The 27084-nt window shown below is 39.8% G+C and overlaps 2 protein-coding genes across 6 annotated transcripts in view; one reads left to right on the plus strand and one right to left on the minus strand.

Moving 5' to 3' along the window:
• Nucleotides 1-19416, minus strand: LOC130910250 (uncharacterized). Of its 5 annotated transcripts, none has more exons than XM_057827366.1 (10): nucleotides 18454-19414; nucleotides 14427-14464; nucleotides 14292-14327; nucleotides 14052-14157; nucleotides 9545-9901; nucleotides 4862-5017; nucleotides 4617-4783; nucleotides 3201-3323; nucleotides 3035-3139; nucleotides 1-502 (listed from the first exon to the last, which is right to left on the minus strand). In XM_057827366.1, exons 1-10 carry the CDS (start codon nucleotides 18689-18691, stop codon nucleotides 299-301), a joined length of 1530 nt encoding a protein of 509 aa, XP_057683349.1. In that variant the 5' UTR covers nucleotides 18692-19414; the 3' UTR covers nucleotides 1-298. The 5 variants fall into 5 exon arrangements, with proteins under 5 accessions (XP_057683349.1, XP_057683350.1, XP_057683351.1 ...); XM_057827367.1 differs by having other exon boundaries at nucleotides 14061-14157; nucleotides 18454-19412; XM_057827368.1 differs by having other exon boundaries at nucleotides 4632-4783; nucleotides 18454-19411.
• LOC130910255 (vesicle-associated membrane protein 2-like) overlaps nucleotides 18722-27084 on the plus strand; it is an 11524-nt gene continuing 3161 nt past the window's right edge. Inside the window, exons 1-3 of the mRNA XM_057827376.1 lie at nucleotides 18722-22567; nucleotides 25305-25425; nucleotides 25632-25790. Coding sequence (XP_057683359.1) covers nucleotides 22566-22567; nucleotides 25305-25425; nucleotides 25632-25790 — 282 coding nt within the window. The 5' untranslated portion in view covers nucleotides 18722-22565. The remainder of the gene's footprint in view (nucleotides 22568-25304; nucleotides 25426-25631; nucleotides 25791-27084) is intronic.

A 27084-nucleotide genomic window follows, 5' to 3' on the forward strand; every position in this document is an offset into this window, starting at 1 on the left:
TCCTCTTTATTAAAAAAGCAATTATATATATGTTATCACCTTGTATACATTGTAACATTGCGTGTTAGCCACGCCAGCAGGAAGTTGCGAATGATTGACACAACTTGTTAGTCCCGCCTCTTGTGTGCGTTTGTTGCTTCCACCCCTTGTCTGCTGGTCATCGGTCCCCCAAGAATGTCCAAAGATATTTTTTTGCTTGATTAATATTCCTCACGTCCAGCGAGTTAGGAAGAGGGCAGGACTCGGATAATATCGGGATTGCTTATTGGGCTATTGTATAATTGTCTGTCTTTTGACGTTAGTTGGTGGCGACCACCACCACCGCGGCGCCGCCCTCATCCGGGTCATCGTCCTTTTTCTCCTCCAGCGACTGGACGAGGCACGGCGTCGCGTCGAAGGGGATCCGCTCAGCCGGCGTCCCCGGGCTGGGCCCTCTCGTGGACGGCGAGGACAAGGTCAGAGGGCACGGCTTGGGCTCTAAGGTCAGTGTGACTTCCTCCGTCTGCGCAAATAGAAAAGGAACATGTCCAGATGTGGGTGTAGGATCAAGGGTGGATGAGCTTCAGAAATCGAAATATTAATCCACATAGTTTGTTCCATCCCTAGTATCAACATATGAATCAGTTTGCAAAGTATTCTTATGTAGAACCTACAAAGAGGTGCAAGTGACATTTACAAACCGATGTAGAGAAATCCCCTTCATCCAATCTTTATTATTATTATTATAAGGATCCTCATTGACACCACATAGAGCTGCAACAACTAATCAATTAAATAGATTAAAATCGATTAATTAATTTGTTGCCAACTGATTTGATAATTGATTCTTGCCGGCAGCTATGAGCAGTCCAGTTTGGGTCCTTGTGTGTGTGTAATGTGAGTCTGGCTGTGTGCACCAGTGATTAGAGCGAGAGAGAGAGAGTTCACTGCTACACTCAGGTTGGGTTGCTAAATCAATAATATTACGAAGTGTCCAGAGTTAGTCTTTTGTGTTGTTTGAGCCAATGTGCCTCCGTCAGAGGTGAGTCAATGAAGCCTATTGTATTGTTTGTATACTTTGTTGAGGAGACGTTACTACTTAGCACATAGCGCTACAATAGTTAGCGATTATGCTAATCGGTGTCTTAAGTGTCCGTTTGTATTCTTATATATGTTATTATCAGGGGTGCGCATAATTTTTTTGCCCAGGTTCTCAGAGGAGGACCTGGAGATGTGACTTGGTCCTCATTGAGCTTGAGAGCCGACCCGCCTGATGCGATAAAATTATGACAAGCTTTACTTAGAGCCAAATACCTTTAATTAATTATATAAACAATTAACGCTTGATTAACATCAACCGGCACAACAAAATTGCCATTACTTTGAAGTGAAATGTAAAGAAATAAACATAAAAGCACTAATTCAAAATAAAGGGCATTCATATGCGGCTCTCACATTAACTCCAAGCCTTTGTAAAAGTGGGATGTCCTCCTCATAAGAGCTCATTGAACGTGCATGTTTAGCTTTGTGAAATGCGAGCAAAAACACGTTTGTCAGCGCATGGCGCTGTTCTACAATAACTTTATTCCACCACTTGTCCATAGGGTGAGTGGGGTCCTATCTGACATCGATAGTTTGCTTAATTGCCACATGCTCTATTTTTTTTCGTGCTTTTCAAAGTTTGGATGGCTAAAATTCTTTGACCCTTCATAAAATGCGCTGCTCTTATTAGCGACATTGCGATTCTCACGGCAAATGTTGCACCACATTTCCGTGCGGGCATCATTTGCTTCTAGCCATGGAACCTCCTGCAGCCATTTTTTAGCAAAAGTCCTTTTTTTCGGTAGCTCCAGTGATGTCTCTGTCGTCTGTCTGTCTTTTGACAGGGGTGGGGGATCACGGAAATAATTACTCAGTGGGGCCGAGAGAAAGTGATTTTCTCGTGTCCGCTGCAAATACAGTGGTCAGCCATTGGTACGCAAAAGCGTATGGAAGCCGTTGAGGGCCAGCGCGTTTGTCTATGTCCGGTACGCATGCGCGCATGCGGACCACTTATGTGCACCCCTGGTTATTATATTAGCAAATTAGCACTTTTTTAATTATTATTATTATTACAGTTATTGTTAAATATTAAAGTTATTATTAGTTACTAATTATTAAAGTATTAAAGTTGTCTCATTTCTTTTTTATAAAGAAACCACACACACAAACCCCTTCATATAACAGCTTAAAGTCTCAACACAAACTCAAACTGTAAATTGTCATACAATAGAGTGTGCTTTGAAATTGGATTTGGATTGTATTTATGAACAACTGTCTGATAGAGATCACTGATTCATTACAGTCTGCCTCCTCATTTGATTTTTTTGTGTTTAATTTGTTTAAAGAAAATAAATGAGTCATTGACACAATTTATATCAGCGCTTTGCCCGCAAGGAGAAAAAAAGTCGATCAACAGCACTTAAAAAAAAAAAAAAAAAAAAAACGAACAGGACTCTTGTCTAATATGTGTACTGAGAAATTCTTTCTGTTTTATTTTCAGAACCTTTATTAAAAACTTTAGCAAGTTTTATATACTTAAAACAGTACAGTTGTAGACTACAATCAAGTCAGGAAGCTGTAATAAAATATTTTAGAAGTAAATAGTCATCTATTTTGTCTTCATTGTTACATACAATATGCCTAAAAAAAACTTCAAGTGAAATTGTGAAGGTAATTGAAACACTGGTCCGATTGGACATTTATCAGATTAATGGATTAATCGTTTATTTATTTGTCCGATTATTCGATTATAAAATAATCGTTAGTTGAAGCTCTAACACAACTACATAATTTATGGCAGTAAATGTTAAACTGGGGTGGCAATTGGAGTGGCAGGCCTATCTTTTAGGGTGGCAGTTCCCCCCAAGTGCCACCCTGGTGGACCCGCCCCTGGGTATGATAGCTTGGTTGCCAGCCAATCTCGGGGCACGTACTACAGATGGGTCGTTAGTGAGTCATGAGCTATGATTGGTCTTTAGACTGTTTCAAGGCAAATTTGGACAAACGATTTGACCTTGGTGAGTTCCTCTTCCTCGTCATCGTGTCTGAAGCGTTCGGCGTCCGTCTCGCCCTCAAAACCCAACGTGTCCGCCACGTGTCCGCTCAACTGCATCTCCACCTGAAATGCGGAAAAGCTCAGTTTTGTGACCTTTCACCTCAGGAGTGAGCATCAGGGCTACCTGGTGGGCCTCGACTTGCGCCGCCCCCCACAGGTCGGCCAAACGGGGATGAGCGGGGAGCCCCAGGCTGTGGATGGTGCTGTTGGGCGTGGCTTGCAGGGAATGGGAGGTGCTATGTAGCGACTGCTCAACACATGAAAGATAGTGTCTAAGTTAACTAATTGGCTGCCGTTAGTGGCACAAGACATCTAATACATTTTAACTGGAAGGAGGTGAATGAGCGTTCTTTAGAATGTTGACATTTCCAATAAACAGAATTTGACAAAAACTTTCATTTTTTTTGGTGGTTGTTTTCCGAAATTTCCAGGTTCGCAGCGAGTCAGCAACTGGCACACTTTTGCGAAATATACGATGTTTATTGATTAGAAAACGCAGAATAAATGAGATTTATTGATTACAATCCCACAAGAACAAGCAAACAAACATCAAAACCAGCATAACAAGTGGTAACGATGACGCTAGATCTAGCTTGTCAATCCCAGAATCCCCGCGCTACCGTTACAGCAAAACAAGATGTTCCTTAGCAATGAAAATCGCTTACCGTGACAAATAAGCGGGGAGCCAACGCTCCGGTAAAGCGGCGAAGGAACAAAGCCGAGCGATCTGTTTGTGATCCTCCAGCGGACTTCCGCAATTTCTTAAACATCGTTATTCTGTTACGGCTCACTTAGTATTACTTTAATTTATCAAACAACACAACCCCAATATTACTCAAGTCAATTTACCAAACAACACAATGCCAGTATTACTTAATTCAATTTATCAAACAGCACAATAATTCAATTTACCAAATAATACAAATCCCAATCAGTTTATCAAGTAATACGACAAGTCCGTGACGCCACTAATGTTTTCCGAAATTTCCGGGTTCGCAGCGAGTCAGCAACAGGCACACTTTTGCGAAATATACGATGTTTATTGATTAGAAAACGCAGAATAAATGAGATTTATTGATTACAATCCCACAAGAGCAAGCAAACAAACATCAAAACCAGCATAACAAGTGGTAACGATGACGCTAGATCTAGCTTGTCAATCCCAGAATCCCCGCACTACCGTTACAGCAAAACAAAATGTTCCTTAGCAATGAAAATCGCTTACCGTGACAAATGAGCGGGGAGCCAACGCTACGGTAAAGCGGGCGAAGGAACAAAGCCGAGCGATCCGTACGTGATCCTCCAGCAGACATCCTGCATTTTCTTATCAATAAACATTGTATATTTCGCAAAAGTGTGCCTGTTGCTTACTCACTGCGAACCCGGAAATTTCGGAAAACAGTGGTTTTCAGGTTGGGATTTTTCCTCATCTTTTTGTGTTATTTTTATATCAATAATTTTTGTGTCGCAACATTGTGAGATAATCGTTATCGTGTGCCTTGTATCATATCATGAAGTACCCTTAGGTCCCCAACCCTACTGTTGGTAACGCCACCTGTTGTTGCTGCTGGTACTGCAGCAGCTGTTGCTGCTGGTACTGGTGGAGCTGCTGCAGCTGTTGCAGTTGCTGCAGCTGGTTGTGCTGCTGAAGGAAAGCGCCCATCGTCGCTTCGTAGCCCTCGGCCGGCGTGCTGCCTGCGCCGCTGCCTGAACAGAAATATTCATAAAAATAATAAAAACGTGCGTTTTACAAACAAACAGGTGGACAGGGAGCGTTGAAATTACCCGCGGCCATGATGTAGGAGCCTGCGGCCGGTGAGGCCAAGCCCGAAGGCTGACTGGTGATGGGCTCCCACGCGTCCGACGAGGACAGGCAGTAGAGGCCCTGCGACACGTACGTGTGCGGCCACACGTCGCCCGACGACTGGTGGAGGATCTGGTCTGTGTGCGTAAAGCCAAATTTGCAAAGAGAAATTGCAGGGGATGCCACAAACAATTATTCTAATAGACGATAAATCGCTGTCAATAGTCAACAAATCATGTTATTCACTGTTATATTACATGTAAACGTTTTAGCTAGAAATGTACTTTCGAACCTAAAACTGCTCTGAGAAATGAACTTTTTTCCCTTTCTTTATTTCTAAAATACAAGTAGCCCCCGGGTTACGAACGAGTTCCGTTCCTACTCTGGTAACGTAACCCAAATTTCCGCACAACTCGGAATTAACCCTTTAAAAATGCAAAATAACTATCCAAAAAGTTCAAAAGTGTTGTATTTTGTCTAATGGTGGAGGATACACTGCCCTCTGGTGGCAGCGTTGGATCTGGCTGAACTGCTGGTCAATAATGCTTCCATACAGGAGCACTCAGACGTCTGACATGGATAAAGGAGAGCTGCGCTCTGGTTTGGCCCACATAAGGCTGTAAATTGCTTCAGCTATTATATGTTTGTGTATGTATTAGCTGGGATAGGCTCCAGCACCTCCGCGACCCTCGTGAGGAATAAGCGGCATGGAAAATGAATGAATGAATGAATAAGATTAGAGCTACAGTTTGTGGAGTTATGTGTGAGCGATTTGCTATGAGAATTGTAAATATGTTAGCATTCGTAGCATTTGAGATAGCGGACTTTCGTTAGTCAAATTATACTAATTTATTCTACTAAATTTACATATTCATCAGACTAGATGGATGTTTGAACACCAATCGTTTTGTCGAGTGTTTTATTGTTAAAATGCGTGTTGTTTTGAACAGACGTGTACATATGTGTGTTACAGCTTTACAAACTGTCAAAAGTGAAGGAAGTAAAAAGCTTCAAAAAGCACAATTGCCTTGTCTGTAAAGCTGGATAAATTCATGTTTATGTTATAAAGTCAAATATATGATACTGTGAGGTTCAGTTAGGTACTATTTGTGCCCCAAAAAAAAAAAAGAAAAAAAAAGATCGTAGGCAAAATAGTGGACGAGACTCCGGCGTCGTAAAGTCGAGTATGTCGTAAACCCGGGAACTACCTGTAGATCCAATGAATTACAGAGGGAACCCGGAACTACCTGTAGATCCAATGAATTAAAGAGGGGAAAAAAACAAATATTCACTGGTTTTCCCCTTTTTTCTAATTTAAAAAATAAATACATTCAAAATGAGAACATTTACTGATTTTCCTTTAATTATTGAGAATACATTGTATCACAAAAGTGAGTACACCCCTCGCATTTCTGCAGATATTTAAGTATATCTTTTCATGGGACAACACTCACAAAATGACACTTTGACACAATGAAAAGTAGTCTGTGTGCAGCTTATATAATAGAGTTCATTTATTTTCCCCTCAAAATATAGCCATTAATATCCAAACCCCTGGCAACAAACGTGAGTACACCGCATGGGAACTACGTACTCAAAATATAGCCATTAATATCTAAACCCCTGGCAACAAAAGTGAGTACACCCCTTTGAAAAAACGTACATCCCTAAATGTCCAAATTGAGTACTGCTTGTCATTTTTCCTCCAAAATGTCATGTGACTCGTTACAGGACTGTTGTCAGCATTGCTGCAGTGATTGAAAAGGTGGGGGGGAGACTCTTCTGAAGACAACAAGGTACACAAGAAAGTCCGCCCGTCTCATCAGATCATAGGACATGGTTCCAGTAATCCATGGGCTTTGTTGACATGTCTTCAGCAAACTGTTTGCGGGCTTTCTTGTGTACCGTCTTCAGAAGAGGCTTCCTCCTGGGGTGACAGCCATGCACACCAATTTAATGTAGAGTGCGGCATATGGTCTAAGCACTAACAGGCTGACCCCCCCCCCGCTTTTCAATCTCTGCAGCAATGCTGACAGCAGTCCTGTAACGAGTCACATGACATTTTGGAGGGAGAATGACAAGCAGTACTCAATTTGGACATTTAGGGATGTACATAGTTTCTAAAGGGTGTACTCACTATTGTTGCCAGGGGTTTAGATATTTATGGCTATATTTAGAGTTATTTTGATGGAAAAATAACTTAACTTAATTATATAAGCTGCACACAGACTAATTGTCATTGTTTCAAAGTGTCATTTTGTCAGTGTTGTCCCATGAAAAGATATACTTAAATATCTGCAGAAATGCGAGGGGTGTACTCACTTTTGTGATACACTGTATTTTAAAGTGGATTGAGGATAGATAAATAAGAGATGATATTATGTTTTTTTTTTTGCTATAGTTTTAAATTTAATAGTACAATTTTAAATTATATAGAAATAAATAAATGGGAAAACATTTGCATTTTTGTTTTCTAAATTTAAAAATGAAACAAACAAAAAACAAAAATATCAATATTACTAATAAATAAGAGAATGATTACTATTAAGAGGCTAAAAAAAAAGAATTTGGACAATTTTTAAGTCAACAATCTAACCGGTTAATCAACAAACTATTTGTCGACGAATCAGATACTCGTTAAATTGCTATCATCGGTCAATGAATTCATGGCAGCAGCTTTATCGTGCCACACAATTCAACATGGCTATTATTTCCAAAACTTTGAAAAATCAACAATCCAAAACTCAGTTTGCATGTGGACAAAAGCCCCCAAAAATCTCAAACTACCCAAGTTTCTAAGCCAAAGTGACAAGTTTCCGCCTTGGGCCCCGAGTCCAAATCACGCCAGCCCTTCGCTTCCCCAGCGCTTGCCTGAGAATTTTCATGTTGGAAGGCGACAATCGGACGAGCAACGGCTCGTCACGCGCGTGTCGACGTGTCACGAATGGCGCTGGCGGCAATGCGTTCACCCTCTAAATGTCCTTCACGCCCCTCGAGGACCCTCTCGGGCCCAGATGGGTTTGCGAATGCCGGACCGACGCAAGAATCCATTTGAACACTTGAAATTGAATTGGACTTCAATTGCCATCAATGGCAGCCAATGACTAAAGTTTCAGTTGGATTTATGTGTTTTACTTCATTTTAATGAGTGTTTTTATTTACATTTTATGAGTTCATTTATTTTAAAAAATGATATAATAATGGTATAAATATAGTATAATAATTCAAAATCTTTAAATTGGCAAAAATACTTGCATTCTAAAAGGGTTACACTGCTGTTTTGTCCTTGACAAGTCTGCCACATTTTTAGTCGTTAAATCGCGATTAATCACAAATTAGTCCTTTTTTAAATGTTTAAAGTTAATTTGCGATTAATCTGCTGCTGCAACAACTAATCGAGTATAATTCGATGAGGAAAAAAGCTTTGAATCAAATTTTGCTGCTTCGAAGATTTGTTCAGTTAGAGTGGCGTAACGGTTTGTTTTGAAAGTGTTTGCATTTATTTGGGTGAATACACTGGATACACTGCCCTCAAGTGGCAACAGTGAATATGACTTAACATGGCTGAATCCAGCTGCTCCTTGTTAAGACCAACATGAGGTAAGTTTTTTTTTTTTTTGAGCTAATATGATTGTTTATGCATTGGTAATTTAGTTTAGAAGTGTATTTGGTAGTTTTTTGAAGGAATATGTGTTTGAGCGATTTGTTAAGAGCATTGTATAAAAAAAGTTATAGCATTTAATCTAGCCAATGTTAACCAATTGTTCTTCTGTTGTACTTAGATCCTCATTTACCACAATTACCGTGTTGGCCCGAATATAAGACGACCCTGATTATAAGACGACCCCCTTTTTTTCAAGACTCAAGTTTGAAAAAAAGACTTTTTGAACACCAAATTAATTTTTATACAGAAAATAATTACAGTACATCCGAAACAAATGATTACAACAATATATTTGAGAGAAAAAGCATGTTATTTTGCCTCATTCACATCTTAATATCTGAACATTTAAATATGTAAACTAAAGTGCAATCACATTTGTCAATGAATGGCTTCTGGTTTTTTAAATGTAAATAAACCAATCTTATGTGATATAACAACAAGACTGCAATAACTGCATTAACCATCAAAGTAAATCTAACTAACTGTAGTCTTGAAACAAATCTGAGTAAGGAAAACATTCCAATAAAATAATGCAAACTGGTTAAACTTAAGAGTAGCTGAGCTCTGTCATGACAGAACATCGCTTCAATGGTATCTGGCGCCATCTAGCGTCGTGAATGGGTATAATGTCTAGACCGCGAATATAAGATGACCCCCTATTTTTCAGTCTCATTTCAATGCAAAAAACACTCTTATATTCGGGCCAATACAGGTCTTGATTATTTGAACTAATTGATAGATCAATCGATTACTTAAATAATCCGTAGCTGCAGCCCTAGATTAATCGCAAATGAGCAACATTTTTCCATAGTTAACCTTAAAAAGTAACACAAATTGGCCCCTTTTTCGTAATAGTTAACTGGGGATTAATTACAAATTAGTCCAATTTTTAAAAATTAACATCAGATTTATTGTGTTTTTATAAATATTTTTTCACAAATTAGCATTGTCTGCCGTTGACAGTGATAGATGTCCAATCCGTTTTGACTGGGCGGGGTACCTCTGCTGGTGATGCTGTCCTGGTTAACGTCGCTGAGGTGCGCCACGCTGCCGCGCTGCGAGTCGCAGGCGATGTTGTCGTCCGCGGACGCCCATCCGAAAAGCGTGGCCTCGGAGATGGCCAGCTGCTGCATGATGCCTGCGGCGAAACGCGCCTCCTTCTCGCCGTCGCTCAGGTCGCTGTAGGCGTCGTTCTCCAGGCGCCGCTCTTTCTCACGCTGCAGGTTGCTGCGGCCGGCGCCCCCCGGCGGCCCTGCTGAGGGTTTGCCCCAGCTCTGCCACTCAATCATGTGCGCCACGCGACCTTGCGCCATGGCGGTGGGCTTGGTCACCTTGTCCTTCATGGAGCGGGACACGCCTGGAAAGGATTGGTCGCACAACACAAAAATAAAGGTGCGACGTTATCCGGGAATATCAATATTTGAGGATGGAATTTGGAAGAAATGAGTTGAAGATGAATTTAAAGGTGCTATGAAATACTACGGCAAGTGTTTCTTTCTCAGCTTTGGCGTCGCCCACTTGAGAAAACCTGAGGAAAATATCAAACTATTACAATACAACTAATACTATTAGTTTGAAAATATCAAATGATACAATGCTGGCCAAAAGTGTTGGCACCCCAGCAAATCTGTCAGATCATACTCAATTTTTCCCAGAAAATGATTGCAATTACAAATGCTTTGGTAGTTGTAGCTTCATTTATTTTGCTTGCAATGAAAAAACACAAAAGAGAATGAAACAAAAAATTAAATCATTATCATTTTACACAAAACTCGAAAATGAGCCGGACAAAAGTATTGGCACCCGCAGTCTTATACTTGGTAGCACAACCTTTAGACAAAATAACTGCAAACAACCGCTTTCGGTATCCATCAATGAGTTTTTTTTTTACAATACTCTGGAATTTTAGACCATTCTTCTTTGGCCAACTACTCCAGGTCTCTGAGATTTGAAGGGGACATTTTCAGATCTCTCCACACGTGTTCTATGGGATTCAGGTCTGGACTCATTGCTGGCCACTTTAGAAGTCTCCAATGCTTTCTCTCAAACCATTTTCTAGTGCTTTTAGAAGTGTGTTTTGGGTCATTGTCCTGCTGGAAGACCCATGACCTTTGAGGGAGACCCAGCTTTCTCACACTGGGCCCTACATTATGCTGCAAAATTTGTTGGTAATCTTCAGACTTCATAATGCCATGCATTTGGTCAAGCAGTCCAGTGCCAGAAGCAGCAAAGCAACCCCAAAACATCAGGGAACTTCCGCCTTGTTTGGCTGTGGAGACAATGTTCTTTTCTTTGAAGCCCTCGTTATTTTCCTGTAAACTCTATGTTGATGCCTTTTCCCAAAAAGCTCTACTTTTGTCTCATCTGACCAGAAAACAATCTTCCAAAACGTTCTTGGGTTAATCAGGTAAGTTTTGGCAAACTCGAGCCTGGCTTTTTTAGGTCTCTGGGTCAGAAGTGGGGTCTTCCTAGAGTCTCTTTTCATTCAGACGCCGACGGATAGTACGGGTTGACCCTGTCGTACCGTCGGACTGCGGGACAGCTTAAACATGTTTGGATGTTAGTCGATGGTCTTCATCCACAATCCGCACAATCTTTCTCGTCAATTTTTCTTTTCCGTCCACATCTAAGGAGGTTAGCCACAGTGCCATGGGCTTTACACTTATTGATGACACTGCGCAGGGTAGACACAGGAACATTCAGGTCTTTGGAGATGGACTCGTAGCCTTGAGATTGCCCATTCTTCCTCACAATTTTGCTTCTCAAGTCTTCAGACAGTTTTTTGGTCTTCTTTCTTTTCTCCGTGCTCATTGTGGTACACACAAGGACACAGGACAGAGGTTGAGTCAACTTTAATCCATTTTAACTGGCTGCAAGTATTGCCACCACCTGTTATGCGCCACAGGGAAGTAACAAGTGCTGTTAATTAAAATTAAAGAAGCATCACATGATTTTTCAAAGGTTGGCAATACTTTTATCTGGCCCGAGTTTTGCGTAAAATGATTAATGACTTAATTTTTTTCCATTTTCTTTTGTATTTTTTCATTGCAAGCAAAATAAATGAAGATATTACTACCAAAGCACGTGTAATTGCAATCATTTTCTGGGAGAAATTGATCATTATCTGACAGAATTGCCGGGGTGACAAAACTTTTGGCCAGTAATGTAGGTGTACATACACCCCAAGAATGGCGGCCAACCACTAGAGGACGACGTACGCGAATCTCTACTTAGATTAGTCAAGATGCACAGGCCAGATTGCGATCGTTAACAAATTATTTATTATTTCTTTGCGGTACCAGTCCCCGGCCCGCTGGTTGGGGATCCGTGCCCTACAGTACCCTTCCGGGTACGCCTCTCACCAAATGACCCGTAAATGTGCTAGAAGAAAAAGAATGTGAGCGAAAATCAACAGGAAATGGTGTGAATGGCCCAAAATTAACTCATTGACTGGAATTGGCTGCCACTGACAGCTGTAGATGTCCAATCCGTTTGAACTGGGAGGGATGGCAGCGAATGATGTTCATTCGCTGCCATCCCACCCAGTTCAAATGGATTGGACGTCTACTAGTGATACCAATACACAGCAAGAGGATGAAAAATAGTTTATCTGTTTCTTACTGAATACACTGAATGAAGTGATGGATGACTTATGAATGAATGAATAAATCAATGTTGTGTTTTTCATCAGGCATAACAAACAGCACAAAGCACGAGAGCGCCACCCACTGACACGACACCACAACGACACGCCTGTGAGATGCTTGGCTCGATCTTGCTTCAAAGTAAGGAAACTCTTACTTTGTGGGTCAGTCTGATTGGTCCATTAATGATGATGTCATTGGCGCGAGCCAATGAAGGAGGCTGTGTGTGTATGTATGTTTTTGTCTGGAGGGGGCACCCACAGGGGCGGCCATGTCGACTCCAAGCTCCGCCGCGTCTGCTTGTTGCTCTTTTTTTTTTTTTTTTTTTTTCTCCCCAAGTCTCTGGCCGCCATTGACGGCAATAGACATCAGTCCTCCCAGTCAAAATGGATTTGTCGTCTATTGCTGTCAATAGCAGTGAATGAGTTAAAATTGCAAAAAAAAAAAAAAAACATAAATAATTTGGGAGAAAAAAAAATACTACCGCTAATAAAATAAAATTAAGTAAAAATTACAAAAAATTAAGAATAAAATAAAAATATTTACTGTTAATAAAATAATCAAATCTACGTATGTAAAAAAAAAAAAATTTAAGTATAAAAAAAAAAACTTTAGCAAAAACACATTTTAGAGCTATGGAGCCATCAATGGCAGTGAATGAGTTTAAAAATAATAATAATAATTTAAACAAACATATAAATGATCAATTATAGTACGAATAATAGAATAAAAAATGAATGTCTAACTTTTAAAATAAGTAAAAATTACAAAAAATTAGGAATAAAATATTTACTGTAAATAAATCTGTAAAAAAAAAAGTTATAATTGTTTTTTTTTTTGTTTGTTGCAAAAACACATTTTAGAGCTATGGTGCCATCAATGGCAGTGAATGAGTTAAAAAAAAAATTAAATCAATGATACTACGAGTAATAAAATAAAAAAAAGAAAAGATTTTGAAATAAACAGTGAAAATATAATTTTTAAAATAAGTACAAATTACAAAAAATTAAGAAAATATTTACTGTTAGTAAAATAATCTATATTAAAAACTTTTTTTGCAAAAACACATTTTAAAGCTATGGTGCCATCAATGGCAGTGAATGAGTTAAAAATAATGAGTAAATTTAAAAAAAAATAATAATAATAATTTTTTAAAAAAGTAAATAATTATATTATGAATACTAAATAAAAAATGAATGTCTAACTTTTAAAATAAGTAAAAATTACAAAAATGAAGAATAAAATATTTACTGTAACTAAAATAATCAAATCAGTTAAAAAAACAAAGTTATTTATTTTTTATTTTTTTGCAAAAACACATTTTAGAGCTATGGTGCCATCAATGGCAGTGAATGAGTTAACCAAAAAAAATATAAAAAAATGTCAATAATCAATTATACTACGAATAATAAAATAAAAAATGAAAAGATTCTGAAATAAACAGTGAAAATATAATTTTTAAAATAAGTACAAATGACCAAAAATTAAGAACAAAATATTTACTGTTAATAAAATAATCAAATCTGTAAAAAAAAAAAATTAAAGTTTAAAAAAACTTTTTTGCAAATCACATTTTAGAGCTATGGAGCAATCAATGGCAGTGAATGAGTTAAAAAAAAATAGAGTTAAAAAAAATTCACAAAAATAATAATTAAAAAAATTTAAATAATCAAGTACTCTACGAATAATAAAAATGAAAAGATTATTAAATAAACAGTGAAAATATGTATAATTTAAAAAATTTTTGTTTTTCAAGTTTTTTTAAAAACAAGATTTTTGCGAAAAGTGTGTCGACGAAAGAGCTTGTGAGGAGCGAGCGGAGTGGAGCGACATGGGGGAGGCGTTACCGGCACAGACACACACCTGACACACCTGTCAGAGACGACTTAGCCAGGGCGCCGATGCCGTAAGAGTTAGCCGACTTCCTCTTGAGTCGCGGCAGGATGGACGTGGTGTCCTCCATGGACAGCTGTCAGATGACCCATCGGGACAAGAACAGACAGAACATGAAAAGTCTAGCGGCTAATCAGCAAGTCTAACAAGGCTTTAAAAGTGTCAAGAGAAAGGAGAGGAGGTGTCTGAAGAGGAAAGGAGCAGACTCACATTGATTGCTTCCCAGGAAAACTCTGCACGGCCATGCTAACGAGGACGAGGAACAGAAAGCCAGGAAGGAGTTGAAAGAGGAAAGATTGAAGACACACAACATTGGGTGGATAATGAACACACGAGACGTTTTACCTGATCTCCATCTTTGCGCACCGGCACCGCATCGGTTGCTGGAGACAAAAAAAAAAAAAAGGAGACCTTCAACTTTAGAAGTGTCAAGAAGGGCAAGCGTTATGGATGAAGATGTCAATAAGATGGCTAGAGCCTCATTGCCACAACACAACTGCTAAACGTAACTCAGGTTTCATTGGACAACAACATCAAAACACTGTGTGTGTCAGTGTTTAAGTTCAGTACTAGGGTTGCCAAAAACGATCATTTTGTTCATAGAGAAAAATAATTACCGATTATTTTTGCGAAAAGTATATTGAGCACCACCCCTGGACTATGCAGTCATTTAGGAAAAATATTAGGGATGTCAAACTATTAAAATTTTTAATCGAGTTAATTACAGCTTAAAAATTAATTAATCGTAATTCATCGCAATTCAAGCCATCTATAAAATATGCCATATTTTTCTGTAAATTATTTTTGGAATGGAAATATAAGACACAAGATGGATAAATACATTCAACATACGGTACATAAGGACTGTATTTGTTTATTATAACAATAAATCAACAAGATGGCATTAACATTATTAACATTCTGTTAAAGCGATCCATGGATAGAAGGACTTGTAGTTCTTAAAAGATAAATGTTACTACAAGTTATAGAAATTTTATATTAAAACCCCTCTTAATGTTTTCGTTTTAATAAATTTGTAAAATTTTCAATCAAAAAATAAACTAGTAGCTCGCCATTGTTGATGTCAATAATTACACAATGCTCAAAAATAATAATAATAAGGCAAATGTGACACACAAAATGGCTTGCTAAAATTTGCTTAAAAATATTGTTTTACGTAAAGGACGTCAGCCATTGTCGGCCCCCCACATTTTTACCACATCAAATCTGCCCCCCTTTGCAAAACGTTTGGACACCCCTGACCTACAGAGAGCTGGGACCACAGTAACAAAGGCTACTATCAGTAACACAATGCGCCGCCAGGGGCTCAAATCCTGCACTGCCAGACGTGTCCCCCTGCTCAAGCCAGTACATGTCCAGGCCCGTCTGTGGTTCGCTAGAGCGCATTGGGATGATCCAGAAGAGGACTGGGAGAATGTGTTATGGTCAGATGAAACCAAAATAGAACTTTTTGGTAGAAACACAGGTTCTCGTGTTTGGAGGAGAAAGAATACTGAATTGCATCCGAAGAACACCATACCCACTGTGAAGCATGGTGGTGGAAACATCATATTTTGGGGCTGTTTTTCTGCAAAGGGACCTGGACGACTGATCTGTGTAAGGAAAGAATGAATGGGGCCATGTATCGAGAGATTTTAAGTGAAAATCTCCTTCCATCAGCAAGGGCATTGAAGATGAGACGGGGCTGGGTCTTTCATCATGACAATAATCCCAAACACACAGCCAGGGCAACAAAGAGTGGCTTCGTAAGAAGCATTTCAAGGTCCTGGAGTGGCCTAGCCAGTCTCCAGATCTCAACTCTATAGAAAATCTGTAGAGGGAGTTGAAAGTCCGTGTTGCCCAACAACAGCCCCAAAACGTCACTGCTCTAGAGGAGATCTGTATGGAGGAATGGGCCAAAATACCAGCAACAGTGTGTGAAAAGCTTGTGAAGAGCTACAGAAAACGTTTGGCCTCCGTTATTGCCAACAAAGGGGTCGTAACAAAGTATTGAGATGAACTTTAGGTATTGACCAAATAATTATTTTCCACCATGATTTGCAAATAAATTCTTTAAAAATCAAATAATGTGATTTTCTGTTTTTTTTTTTCTACATTCAGTCTCTCATGGTTGAGGTTTATCCATGTTGACAATTACAGGCCTCTCTAATATTTTCAAGTGGGACTACTTGCACAATTAGTGGTTGACTAAATACTTATTTGCCCCACTGTATATACATACATGGTCCATACAAAGTCAATATGTGTCATCAACCATGCCTATGACACGTCGACTGTTCCAGAATAATCGGCCTGGAAAACACTTTGAAAGGCTAATTAGCCAGACGTGATTGTGCGGGTGTATGTGTGAATTTGACAAGGAATTAGCACATTCCCAGCTGTCCTTTTCCTCGAAACCTACTCAACGGCTCGCTCAGCAGGTGGCGAAAACACAACGCGGCCTTTTCACCACTAAGCGAGCGCGTTTCTCAAATTTACAGACTCTTCTGAGATCCGACCCCAAGGGAACGGGGAGACCGAACCCGGGACGAGAGCTCGCGGTTGACCCAAATTTGCCGTGCCGTTTTTCTTCCTCCTCTGTTTGACCTCCGTCTTGCCGTTTCTATTTTTAGCGCAGGCCGTCGCCCGGAAGTCTGTAGACGTTTTCCTCCAAGAAGCGAGAAATAGATCCCACGCGCGTCAGCGGGGAGTTCTCAGCGACGGGCAGGGCTGTGAGGTTTACAAATGAGAACAATGTCACGTCACCCCACTTTTTCTTCTTCCAAATAGCCAGGTATTGGCTTTCTAAGGACGTTAGCAAGATGGAAACCTGACCTCTTGGGATACAAAGTGACCACATGAAGGGTGGAGATCAATGACATGGCAAGGTCAAGCGACATCATAACAAGCGAAAAGTACGTTGATGATGAAAACGATATCTATGGTGACACAAATGTGTCCCGATTTGGCCTTTGACCTAATCTGGGAGCAAACCGCTTACTCATTCACTGCCACTGACGGTGATAGATGTCCAAGCCATTTGGACTGGGATTTTTAGGGTTAAGTTTATAATAATTATATATATTTTTAATTAAATGTAAAGAATAAATGTAAAACTATACTTTTTTTTTTACTTTAAAAATTACAAATAAAAACTTAACATTCAATATACAGAATATTAACTTTTTTTTTTAAAATAATTTTATATTTAAGAAATTAGATATAATATAAATTTAGTTTTAAAGATTTTTTTTATTAAGAATATATACATTTAATAGAGAATTGTATTAACTCATTCACTGCCATAGAATATTCAAAATATTTTCTATTTTGATTTTATTCAAAATATATATAAAAAATATTATAACTTAATTTTAAAAGATACTCACATTTCCCCTTTATTTGACTTTAAAAAGGTTAAAAATAAATATTCAACAAATAAAGAGAACGTTTACAATTAGCTCATTCACTGCCATTGACGGCGTTAGACGTCCAAGCCATTTGGACTGGGATTTTTAGGGTTACGTTTATAATAATTAAATTAAAAAAAAAAAAAAAGATACTTTTTTTTTTCTTGAATTTAATCGAATATTGACATGTTTTCTTTTATTTTTTTATTTGAAATTTGTATTTTAGAAATTGAGTATGATTTAAATCTAGTGTTTATGATTTATTTTATTTTATAAAATACATTTTATATTAACTCATTCACTGCCATGGAGACTATAAAAATGTTTCCCTTTTTTAAAATTGTTATTCAATATATATGTATATATTAAAAAAAAAAACTACTTTAAAAAGATATACATTTCCATTTGCTTTACTTTAAAAATGTTAAACATTGCACAAAGACAACGTTTACAGTTCATTCACTGCCATTGACGGCCACAGACATTTAATCCATTTGGACGGAGAGGGGATCGGATTGGACGTCTATTGCTGTCAGTGGCAGCCAAAGACTTAACACTTACTCAAACCTTAACACACACCTAGCCATGCACCTGTCACGCACGCACCCCACTCTGACTCATCCTGCACTCGTGTGTGTGTGCGCGCGCGTCTCCAGTTTATGACGTATCAACGTGACGCACGAGACGCACAAGGTAAGGTGAGGAAAGGTGGGGGAGGGGGAAGGATTCGGGGGTGCAATGACCTTAAGTCGCACGTCAAGATGGAAGGGGGAGTCTCTCTCGCGCACGCTCACATGCACTGTCTACTTCCGAGCACGCACACGCCGGTACGGTAGCGCACAAATAGAAATACTTGCGCGCGTATATAAAAGCGAGCCTAAACGGAGGGCTATCACGTGACGTTGAGCACCTTGATGCACGCACGCACGCACACTCCCGTCCCGGCACATGGCGCGCCTTACTGATGCTTCTGGATCCGATGCAGCCCATGTTGCCTAGTGACGCGCGCGCGGCGTGGTGGGAATCACGGCCATCTTCCTCCTCTTCCTCGCCGCATCTTTTCTTCTTCCTTTTCTTTTTCTTTATCTTCTTCTTTCTCGTCCGCCGTGACTGCCAGGCGGCGTGCGTGCGTGCGTGCGCGCACCGCTCTCTCCTCACCGCGCGTCCACGCCCTCGATGGGTGTCGTCACGCGCGCCCATGTGCGCATGCGCGGCGGTGTGTTTGTAGAAGGACAAAAATCACTATGAGACCAAAATGCCAAAGTGCAGACAACATGACTCGGCTCGCACGCACGTGACGTCATCCTTCCCTGGACTTGTAACCATGGTGACGTCAACTTTGGAACTTTGGATAGTGACCAGTCACTTTTTGTCTGTATGACCCTTGATGTTGACTGGCGACCAGCCCATTATCTGGATGTGCTATGCTATCGGACGGTGACCGGTCACTTTTTGCCTGTATGAGCCATGATGTTGACTGGCGACCGGTCCATGGTTAGTCCATGGTGTTATGCCATTGGATGGTGCTGAGTCATTTTTTATGTCTGAGTCAAGATGTTGACTGGCGACCAATCTTTCATCTGAATATGCTATGCCATTGGATGGTGACCAGTCATTTTTTACGTCTCTGAATCATCATGTTGACTGGCGTCCAGTCCATGATCTGGATGTGCTATGCTATTCGATGGTGACCGGTCACTTTTTGCCTGTATGAGCCATGATGTTGACAGGCAACCATTACATTACTGTATCTGGATGTGTTATGCCATTGGATGGTGACCAGTCACTTTTTGCCTGTATGAGCCATGATGTTGACTGGCGACCAGCCCATTATCTGGATGTGCTATGCTATCGGACGGTGACCGGTCACTTTTTGCCTGTATGAGCCATGATGTAGAATCGCCAACAGTCCATTGTTGGTCTCGGAGGTTATGCCATTGGATGGTGACCAGTCATTTTTTATGTCTCTGAATCATCATGTTGACTGGCGACCAGTACATTATCTGGATGTGCTACGCCATTGGATGGTGACCAGTCACTCTTTGTTTCTGTGAGCATGATGTTGACTAGCAACCAGTCCATTGTTGGTCTCGAGTGCCATTGGATTGTGATGAGTCATTTTTTATGTCTGAGTCATGATGTTGACGGGCGACCAGTCCATTATATGGATGTGCATTACCATTGGATGGTGACAAGTCACTTTTTGCCTGTATGAGCCATGATGTTGACTGGCCACTAGTCCATTTTTGGTCTCGGAGGTTATGCCATTGGATGGTGACCAGTCATTTTTTATGTCTCTGAATCATCATGTTGACTGGCGACCAGTACATTATCTCGATGTGCTACGCCATTGGATGGTGATCAGTCACTCTTTGTCTCTGTGAGCATAATGTTGACTAGCGACTAGTCCATTGTTGGTCTCGGGTGCCATTGGATTGTGATGAGTCATTTTTTATGTCTCAGTCATGATGTTGATAGGTGACCAGTCCATTATCTGGATGTGCAATGCCATTGGATGGTGACCAGTCACTTTTTGCCTGTATGAGCCATTATGTTGCCTGACGATCGTTACAAGTTAGTATTGGGTGTTATGCCATTGGATCGTGACCAGTCTTTTTTTTATGTCTTTGATTCATGATGTTGACTTGCGACCAGTCCATTATCTGGATGTGCTATGCCATTGGATGGTGACCAGTCACTCTTGTCTGTGTGATCATGATGTTGACTGGGGACCAGTCCATTGTTGGTCTCTGTGTTCTGCCGTTGGATGGTGACCAGTCACTTTACATCTGTGTGAGCGTGAGTTTACTGGCGACTAGTCTTTGTTGATCTGTATATGCCATGCAATCGGTTGGTGACCAGACACTCTTTATCCGTATGACGCATGATGATAACTGGCGACCAGTTAGTTGTTTGGCTATGCCCAAACAACTAATTGGCAGTCTTGGCAATGATAGACATCCGATCCATGTTTGTCACCATCAATTGCATCTTATTAAGTTGCAACCTGACGTTTATTGATGACCAGTCATTTCTATATGTATACACCCTCACAGTCATCGGTTTTTAGTCCATTGTTTGTTCGTGCCCTAAAACTGGCTGAACAGCAATCCAGGTGTACCCCACATCATTCCCAACGTCAGCTATAGGATAGGCTCCACCCACGACCGCTGTGAAGAAACGCTTCATTGGGATCCAGCATCCTCTAGTTGGCGCTGCGGTTCCGGCGTCACTGATCGGCCAAAGTCGAAGATGACTCACGCCCAGACGCCAAGACGAGCACCACTGAGAGGAAGAGGAGGAGGAAGACGAGCAAAAAGCTGACAGGAGGGAGAAACGTTGTGCATGTGAAGACAAACACTATTTATAGATGAGTGTATGTGTGTGTGTGCACAGCTGCTTTAGTGCGTCAGAGGACGAATAAGGACGAAGACTACGGTCTCTCCGGGAAACACCCAGCAACTTAAATCATCGCAATGACGTCCACCCTCTCTGACAGCGATCGTTTTGTAACAACGTCCAATAACGGCAGGAAGACGTTAAACCTAGTTTATCGTGAAGTTCGCGCACACTAAAGGTGCAAAATAAACATGTCGAATATGTTTAGTTTTCCACCATAGATGGGATGAAAGGACACGCCCCTTTTGAGTTGCGAGCCTACCTCAACTCTGAGCTAGTAGGGGCAAAAAATAAAAGATAATGGCATAGTATACTGGAGAATTGTAAGGGAGCTGGGAATACCTTTTTAGTAGGGGGGTAATCATATACCGACATGGTGATATATCGCCATATTTTGCACCCCAATAGGTTAAAATATGCTCTTGCCAAGAATCGATGTATTATTTCAAAAAGGTTACTGTTTAAATAAACAGGCCAACAGTTTGCTTTCAACATTTTCCACAACTCACTGGTTGCCATTGACTGCGATATACCTCCAAAAACTCTTAGAATTCACAGCAGAATAATGAAAAAGCCTTTTATCGCCCCTACCAACATGGCCTCAGATCGCAATGTTGCTAGGGACGACGTTCCCATCAAAGCCATTGCATTGACACATTAAAATTACGTCATAGTGCTTAGGTTTGCATAGGGACAGTAGGGACATAATACTAGCAAATTTTCAGGATGCTCAAATTGTCCCCACCAACTTTTAAGCAGTCTTATTTGCACTATAGAATGAGTTCGGTTATATAGGTAATTTAGATTGTCTTCCCATATGTGGTAAGGATAGAATAGACCTTACCATTATTTAGTGAATTATTTTCATGATGTTCAGACTTACATTTATCCCTTTTCAATTGCTGAATGTGCCGGTCCATTTCCCCCCCACTTAAACGCACGTTTGATTGACTGATGACTTGACACCCAACCCCCCCGCCCGCCACACACATGCACACTCACACTTAAACAGCCCCGACAGATTCATATCAACAATATGACCCCTCCTCTGCCCCCTTCAATGAGGAGGGATATTAGATTTTTTTTTTTTGGCCAGCAGCAGCCACTGTAAATAATGTAAAAAGACGACAATGCTGTGGAGGTGGGGGAAAGACCACAAATTTTGCTACTAAGTCCGACCTCCGTCGAAGTCAGCATAACATTAAACTGTGTGAACTTGCTCACCTGCAAAACTACAGTGGTCAAGCCAGCCTCCACAAGGAACAACGAAGTCAAGCTAGCCGTCCCTCATTTGGATCATTTTTTGCATCATGTGCATTACAACATCCCTGTTAATCTTAAACTTTTGAGAAATGATCAAATTGTGACTTTCAATGTCTCGGCTGTCGGCATTGCATTTGATGGGAATGTTGCCCCTACCAATATGGCCGCACGTTAATAAAACAATATTAATTTACGTTTCCATGTAATGTCACATGTTAGCCAGCAGATAGCAGCAGAGTAAAAGTGATCAATCGGAAGGCAACTGTCTGTCAGAGTGCTTTTGCGCCTGCGCGGTATTTATCATCCCAGATTGCGGTTGTCTTTAAATCCCCCCTACCCCTCCCTTGCTATCTGTCCCGGACTGGATTATCATCATCATCATCATCATCATCGTCATCATCGTGCATCTGAGATGTGAGTACAGCATCATTTCACTTTTTGGGTCACATTTTCTTGTTAAAATTCAATTTGAAATCTCAAAGTTCATCTGTGTGCCTGTTGAACGTGATTTGACGTCAAACTGCTCAATATTTAGTTTGTGTTTGCGCCACCCCACTCCCCACAAAAAGTCTTTATATCTGTAGAAATTTCAAATTTATTATACGGTATGAGTTGCTTTATGTGCTGTTAAGAGAATGTTTCCTGTGTATTTGTGCAATTATGTCATGTGTCGTGACGTACGCCATTCGGCCTCCAACTGCCATTAATCAAAAAGTCAAGTATCATTTTAATTTGGCTGCCGTTGCACTGACTGAGAGTGCAACTAAGTTGCACTTTTCAGCTTGATTTTTTTCCCCCCCCTTGAGTTTCTTTATGGAGCACATCTGCCACATCCAATATGGCTGTTTTTTCCCCTCAATATCCACAATGAAATTTTAAGACGGGCAATGACCTAATCTGTTCCAAAATGTATGTTTTTATGAATAGAAAAAAAGGTTGAATTATATTTCATGTAACGTTCAAGTAATAATAAACATTTTATAATAAATGTTTATTTTTGTTTTAATTTTTTCTAAGGAAAAAAAAGTATATTTTTAAAAATTTGAATTTTAAAAAGTATAAAAAGTATAATCTTTAAAAATTATTTTAAAATTTTCAAAAAATACCCTTTAAAAGTAAAAAAATCGAAAGAAAAATGTAAATATTCTTTTTTTATTTAAATAATAAAATATATTTTTTAAAATATTAAGAAATATTCCGATTTCTGTAATATTAACAGTAAATAACAGAATTTGAATATGAACCGATTAGTCGACTACTCTGAAAAATAATTGGTCATCGATTGGTCGCTGCGAGCCCTCCCAGTGCAATTGGATTGGACGTCTATTGCCGTTAAAGGCAGCGAATGAGTTAAGGCAGGGGTTGGCAACCCAAAAATGATGAAAGAGCCATATTGGACAAGAAAAAACAAATATGTCTGGAGCAGTGCATCCTATAGACCAGCGTTTTTCAGCCATTTCTCTGTTGTGGGACGTTTTTACATTGGAAAAAATCCTGCGGCATACCACAAACTAAGGATGTTCCAAAATGTTTGGCTTTCTGTACAGTATATTTATTTATAATATAATTATAATATAATATATATCAATATTTATACTAGGAGTGGGAACCTCTTGGTACCTCACGATACGATTTACGATACAAAGGTCACGATAACGATGATCTGACGATATGGTGATACAACGATTATCGATACATTGGTCAGGAAATCATTCTAGGATATTCTATAAACAACTAACAGAGAAACAAGCTTCTAGTGTGAATTGGAATCAGTTTATCACTAGTAGACGTCCAATCCGTTTGAAGTGGGAGGATTCAAACGGATTGAACGTCTATGGCCGTCAGTGGCAGTCCATGCCAGGCGATTAGGTAATTTTGGGCCATTTAAAGTCTCACTGGAACAGCACCAAACAAAAGTTCCAGCATCATCACCATGTCCAATGCAGATTCTTGACTCTTGACAAGGTGATGATGCTGGAACTTTTTTTTGGTGCCGTTCCAGCAAGATTTACAAAGATGATTGCCTGAAGAAGACATCAAAATTCCCTCAGTCCTTGATGATATGGGGCTGCATGTCAGGCAAAGCCACTTGGGTCAAATCTTCAATAAATGCACAAGTTTACATTGAAAATTTAGACTGCTTTCTTATCCCTTCAATTGAAAATGTGTTTGTCATTTTCCAAGATGACAAATGTGTCATCCTGTTAATGTAATGGCCTGCAGATAGCCCAGATCCCAGTGATTAATTTAAAAAATTAATTACCGCCCGTTAACGCGATAATTTTGACAGCCGTAATTAAAACAAAATATTTTTCCATTTTCAAACATTTTTGAAAAAGCTCCAGGGAGACACTAGGGCAGCGCTAAAGAGCCGCATGCGGGTCTAGAGCCGTGGGTTGGTGACCCCCGAGTTAAGGCAAAGGTGTATTGAACATTCAACTTAAAAAAAAAAAAACTGTACATAAATATTCATTTAGTAAATACTAGGGCTGTCAAAATTATCGCGTTAACGGGCGGTAATTAATTTTTTTCAAATTAATCACGTTAAAATATTTGACGCAATTATCGCACATCCTACGCTCAGACAGATTTGACAGTACAGTGAAATGCCCACTTGTTATTTGTGTTTTATGGAGTTTTGACGCCCTCTGCTGGCGCTTGGGTGTGACTGATTTTATAGGCTTCAGCACCCATGAGCATTGTGTAAGTAATTATTGACATCAACAATGGCGGGCTACTAGTTTATTTTTTGATTGGAAATAATACAAAATTTCTATAACTTGTTCTAACATTTATCTTTTAAGAACTACAAGTCTTTCTATCCATGGATCGCTTTAACAGAATATTAATAATGTTAATGCCATCTTGTTGATTTACTGTTATAATAAACAAATACAGTACATATGTACCGTATGTTGAATGTATATATCCATCTTGTGTCTTATCTTTCCATTCCAACAATAATTTACAGAAAAATATGGGATATTTTATAGATGGTTTGAATTGCGATTAATTGCGATTAATTACGATTAATTAATTTTTAAACTGTAATTAACTCGATTAAAAATTTTAATCGTTTGACAGCCCTAGTAAATACACAAGATGCATGTATAAATTCAAACATACCTAAAATCTTGAATAAAACTGTCAGGTCTACTCCGGATGCAACGGGAACCCCGGGCGGCCCCGACTCTGAGGGGGGCCCCCCGGCCGCGGCCCCCAACCTGACCAGCAACAGGCGATTGCAGCAGACGCAGGCGCAAGTGGACGAGGTGAGAAACGCGAAGCCTTTGCTGCTTTTTGTTTTTTTCGCATCTTGGTGTTCAGTAATGATGTTGGCATGATTTGAAGATTTTCATTTTAGACCAAAGTGGTGATTTGCCTGCATTTTGCTGCCAAAAATCCATGTTGAAGTATGTTGAGGAGCTTTTTATGTGTAGTTCGATGCCATCTTGTGTTTTCGGGGTGGCGGTCACAGGTGGTGGATATTATGCGAGTGAACGTGGACAAGGTCTTGGAGCGGGACCAGAAGTTATCTGAGTTGGACGACCGCGCCGACGCCCTGCAGGCCGGCGCCTCGCAGTTCGAGAGCAGCGCCGCCAAGCTCAAGAACAAGTACTGGTGGAAGAACTGCAAGGTGGGACCTTGAGGTTTCCTTTTTTTTTTTTTAAATAATCTGAAAAGTTACACATTTAAGTGACATTTCACTTTAAAGAATGATGAATTTCACATTTTAACATGGTAAATTGAATGTTTCTAGGTACTGAATTTTATTTTAACATGTTGGGATTCATGTTATAAGGTGATTACAATTTACATTTTAACACTAGAACTACCAAGGGTGGATTAGTTGATACAAATCACTTTTGTAACCAGAGAAGGATCATATGACCCTAATCGGCATATCTTTTGTGAGCACTATTGTCCTCATTAGTCATTCCCATTCATACTCGCAAAACCAAAGGGTTGGATTGCTCCAATTAGCATCTTGAGTGTTTGCAGAGCAGGGGTGCCTTGGCTGATGGGGGAGGGGTAAACTGGTGTTATTCTAGCTGGCCTGTTGTCACTTTCAAGCCCAGAAGACAGGTTGTGGTGAAAAAGCCACCATAAAATAGACCAAACTACTGACAGGATGTGACTTTTCTTTTTAAGTGTTTACTTGTCTGTTCAACTCTTCCAGTTTTATCCTCTGTGTAAACCAAATGGGACATACTAGTTAGTAGGGTTGTTCTGATCATGTTTTTTTGCTCTGGATCCGATCGTTTTTGTTTGAGTATCTGCCGATCCCGATATTTCCCGATCCGATTGCTTTTTTTTTGCTCCCGATTCAATTCCAATCATTCCTGATAATTTTTCCCGATCATATACGTTTTGGCAATGCATTAAGAAAAAAATGAATAAAACTCGGACGAATACATACATTCAACATACAGTACATAAGTACTGTATTTGTTTATTATGACAATAAATCCTCAAGATGGCATTTACATTACTGACATTCTTTCTGTGAGAGGAATCCACGGATAGAAAGACTCGTGACTTTGTATATTGTGACCAAATATTGCCATCTAGTGTATTTGTTGAGCTTTCAGTAAATGATACTGCAGCCATTCAACCCAAATGCATGATGGGAAGTGGAACCATGACTGTGCGTAGTGCTACCAATTGATATATCTTCTCTGCGTTGGGAAATAGCATAAGGTGTTAAGAAACAGATCAATTCCTACCTTGCTTCACCACATTGCTTCCCATGATATTTCTAATCGTAGGGAGAGGGATTGGAAGGCTTTAGCCAATGAAAAAAAGGCTCTAAAAGCTTCCAAAATTCACTCTACTCGTTTTACGCTGCCTTTTATCTCTCTATATAGGTAAAACGGCGCCATTACAGATTGAGTGCGACAATGCGTGAGTGAGTCGTGCAGCGTATGCAT

This window comes from Corythoichthys intestinalis, chromosome 22 (genome assembly GCF_030265065.1).
Source record: "Corythoichthys intestinalis isolate RoL2023-P3 chromosome 22, ASM3026506v1, whole genome shotgun sequence".
NCBI classification, from domain to species: domain Eukaryota; kingdom Metazoa; phylum Chordata; class Actinopteri; order Syngnathiformes; family Syngnathidae; genus Corythoichthys; species Corythoichthys intestinalis.